At 39.8% G+C, this 3,342-nt stretch overlaps 1 protein-coding gene across 1 annotated transcript in view; it reads left to right on the top strand.

Moving 5' to 3' along the window:
• The first annotated feature begins 244 nt into the window (after nucleotides 1–244).
• Nucleotides 245–3,342, top strand: part of LOC107295144 (cordon-bleu protein-like 1) — a 46,289-nt gene continuing 43,191 nt past the window's right edge. Inside the window, exons 1-2 of the mRNA XM_015824444.1 lie at nucleotides 245–351; nucleotides 548–733. Of these exons, the coding sequence (XP_015679930.1) occupies nucleotides 245–351; nucleotides 548–733 (293 nt within the window). The remainder of the gene's footprint in view (nucleotides 352–547; nucleotides 734–3,342) is intronic.

Genomic DNA, 3,342 nt, shown 5'->3' with positions numbered 1-3,342 from the left:
ATAGTTTAGTTTTCTGAGCCAGTACGTCCTATGTCAGTCAATGGCTTCGCTCGCGTCAAGACTGGAATCTAGGGTCCAGGACGGGCGTGGCAACTTTGGCTGACTTAATCTGATTGGGCAGGAATACAGTCTACTACCCATGGGTGGATCCTCCATCTCCGTGCTGAGAAAAGGCGTTCAGGTAAGACAACGCCCCTTTCAGCATTTAGTTAAACACAATCCCAGATGTGGGGGTGGGGAATCCATGCTTGCATTGCATAATCAAGTAAAAGTCTTTTTAGGATGTATATCTGTGATATTTGGATACCATCTTAATGTGGCCACATTGTCTTGTTTGTTTGATAATGCATGGTAAAGTTTACTGATTATGTACTTGTTTTGCTTTCTGTGTTTATATAGTTTCTTTTAATTTAAAAAATCCATTGGGGATAGAGGATCTTCTAGTATCCAGCTAGTGTCTAGTTTCCCAGTATTGGGAAATCCAATATTTCCCATTGAATTTACTTTGTCTAATTTTTTTCTTTTTCAATTTTTTGTTTTATTATAGGCGGAAAGCCAAGTCAAAAGCTCCCCTTCCTCCACCTGAAAGTAAAGTTACTGATTGCTCATCTTTTGATGATCTAGAACTAGCTAACTGCACTATGGACCAAAAAGAAAATGTGATTGACAGAGACATTCAGCTGTCTGTGCTTCTTCCCGGAGAGGTGATCAAGACTACTAATGTTAACGGCAGGTATGTTGAACAAAAATTTGAAGCTGTTTTGTGGATGAAAACTGGATTTTCAGAAGGGTGTGTGTGTGTGTGTCTATATACACACTTATAATTTATTTAAATGATTTACATAGCTGCCCATCTCATACACACATTCTGAGACTTTCAGTACTAATGCCAAGATAGAACTCTTTCACATTAACTCCTGACAAGTCCATGGTTTTTTTGTCAGTGATATGGAAGACATTTGTGATTGTCACCTTCACAGATTTTAAATTTTTCCAGGTTAGTTGACAACTGGAGGATTTCCTAATACTCTTCCATCCAGATACTAACCAGCTCCAATTCTACACTAGTTAGCTTTTCAATATGAATTATATTTGACTAAAAAGTGCCATATTCTATATTCAGGATGGTTAGAATAGTTTAATCAGAGTTGCATTATATCAAACATCTTCAGCAGAAATGAGCAAAATAGATTAAAAACAAACTTTTATTTTCAGTTGGGCAAAACATCCATAGAGTTAACTTTAGGCAGTGATGAAGATGTTGAAATTTCCGAGGAAGGATGTTGAACTTGTTCCATTTTTGTCTCTTTTCAAAATTTATATTTTGTGATATATGACAACTTCGAACATCATTTGAGGAATGGGACCAATGTTTGCTTCAGCCAGGCTTTCCATAGAAATCATCTTATTGGCATTTAATCTTCCAACCTTGTAAGATTATTATTATTATCATTCAGGATTCAGGTCTTGGGGCCATTGTAGGTCTCTTGGGGTTTCGCATCATAAGATTGCCGTTGCCTCATAAACTCCAAATTGAGCAGCTCTGCTTTTTATATAATCTCAAGATCTAGAGAAGCTCTCTTAGGTGCATAGAGAATCTTTATTACTAATGAAAGTTCCTTCAGTGGTTTTGAGACCAGCTCCTTTGATCCTCCCAGCAAATACTGTTTCAGCCTCCATCATACAGACTACTCCTGGGCTGCCTTTGGATATGCCAGCGCAGAACTTTGTTTTACACCAGTCTGCTATGGTTACATACCACTTTACAATGCCTTGGTAAGGCCACACTTGGAATACTGCATCCAGTTTTGGTCATATTTCTGGTGACTGGACAAGTCCCTGCCATTTTCTTGGCAAGATTTTTTGTGGTTTTCAAATGCCTCCTTCTTAGGGCTGAGAGGGAGTGACTGGCCCAAGATCACCAGCTGGCTTTGTACTTAAGTCAGGATTAGAACTCAGAGTCTCCTGGTTTCTAGTCTAGTGCCTTAACCACTACACTTGGAATATTGCATCCACTTTTGGTTGCCATGATATAAAAAAGATGTTGAGACTCTGGAAAGAGTGCAGAGAAGATGATCGGGGACTGGAGGCTAAAACATATAAGGAACGGTTGCTGGAATTGGGTATGTCTAGTTTAATGAAGAGAAGGACGAGGGGGGACATGATAGCAGTGTTCCAATATCTCAGGGGCTGCCACAAAGAAGAGGGAGTCAGGCTATTCTCCAAGGTGCCTGAAGGCAGGACGAGAAGCAACGGATGGAAACTAATGAAGGAGAGAGGCAACCTTGAACTAAGGAGAAACTTCCTGACAATTAGAACAATTAACCAGTGGAACAACCTGCCTCCAGAAGCGGTGAATGCTCCAACACTGGAAGTTTTTAAGAAAAGATTGGACAGCCATTTGTCCGAAATTGTATAATGTTTCCTGCCTGAGCAGGGGGTTGGACTAGATGACCTCCAAGGTCCCTTCCAACTTTATTATTATTATTATTACCTTTGGGTCTCTTTTCTCCTTCAGAATACTTTTAATCTTTTCATTGATATTTCTTACCAATCCTTGATTATTGTAATCCACTCAGATTTCATACTGGTAGTTGTGGATCTTTGGATTGCATTAATGCATCATTTCTTAAGCTCTAGATGACTCATTTTTTGTCTTCATCTGATTGACTTGTAAGTAGATCAGCTTCCCTTTAGAAGATATCTGCCTTTATGTGAACAATTACTGCACAGGTTCAATACTTTGGAATAGATATGAATCATCTTCCTATCTTTTGAGATGACCCCCTCTTAACATTAATACAAAGTGATACTTAGTAGTGATGGCCACTTGTCAAAGTTCAAGTTTGCACTGGGATACTGATTGTTTCTAATGATAAGGAAGATCGGAAACATGTATGGCTTTGGCTAATACATACATCTAATACAACAGAGGCCCCCAGCCTTTTGGGCACCAGGGACCGGTTACATAGAGAGAGGCTTTTCCGTGGACTGGAAGGGGCCTAGTTTTGTATGCTGCCTGCATCCCACGGATGGGGCTTTCCTTGTTTGTGCGGCCTGGTTGCTGGCATGCTGCAGCCTGGTACTGTCCACGGACCGGGAGTTGGAGACCCCTGTAATACAAGACACATAGCATATAAACCATTTTTGAGTGCTGGAGTCTATCATGCTGTCTCTCCGAGGAGTAGGTCATGTTTTTCAAAATATTGATTGCTGTTAATATATTGGCATTGAAAAATCATGCTTATAGTCTATCAGTGAACCTTGAAACCATATTGGAGAGAGAATACTGTACTGTAATATTAGAGAGCAACACTACTCTATGTCATCAACTAACCAGCA

This window comes from Protobothrops mucrosquamatus, unplaced genomic scaffold (assembly GCF_001527695.2).
Source record: "Protobothrops mucrosquamatus isolate PMUCROS unplaced genomic scaffold, P.Mucros_1.0 scaffold2237, whole genome shotgun sequence".
Taxonomy (NCBI): Eukaryota; Metazoa; Chordata; class Lepidosauria; order Squamata; family Viperidae; genus Protobothrops; species Protobothrops mucrosquamatus.
Note: the sequence above shows the minus strand (reverse complement) of the source record. Positions and strands in the feature narration are given on the sequence as shown.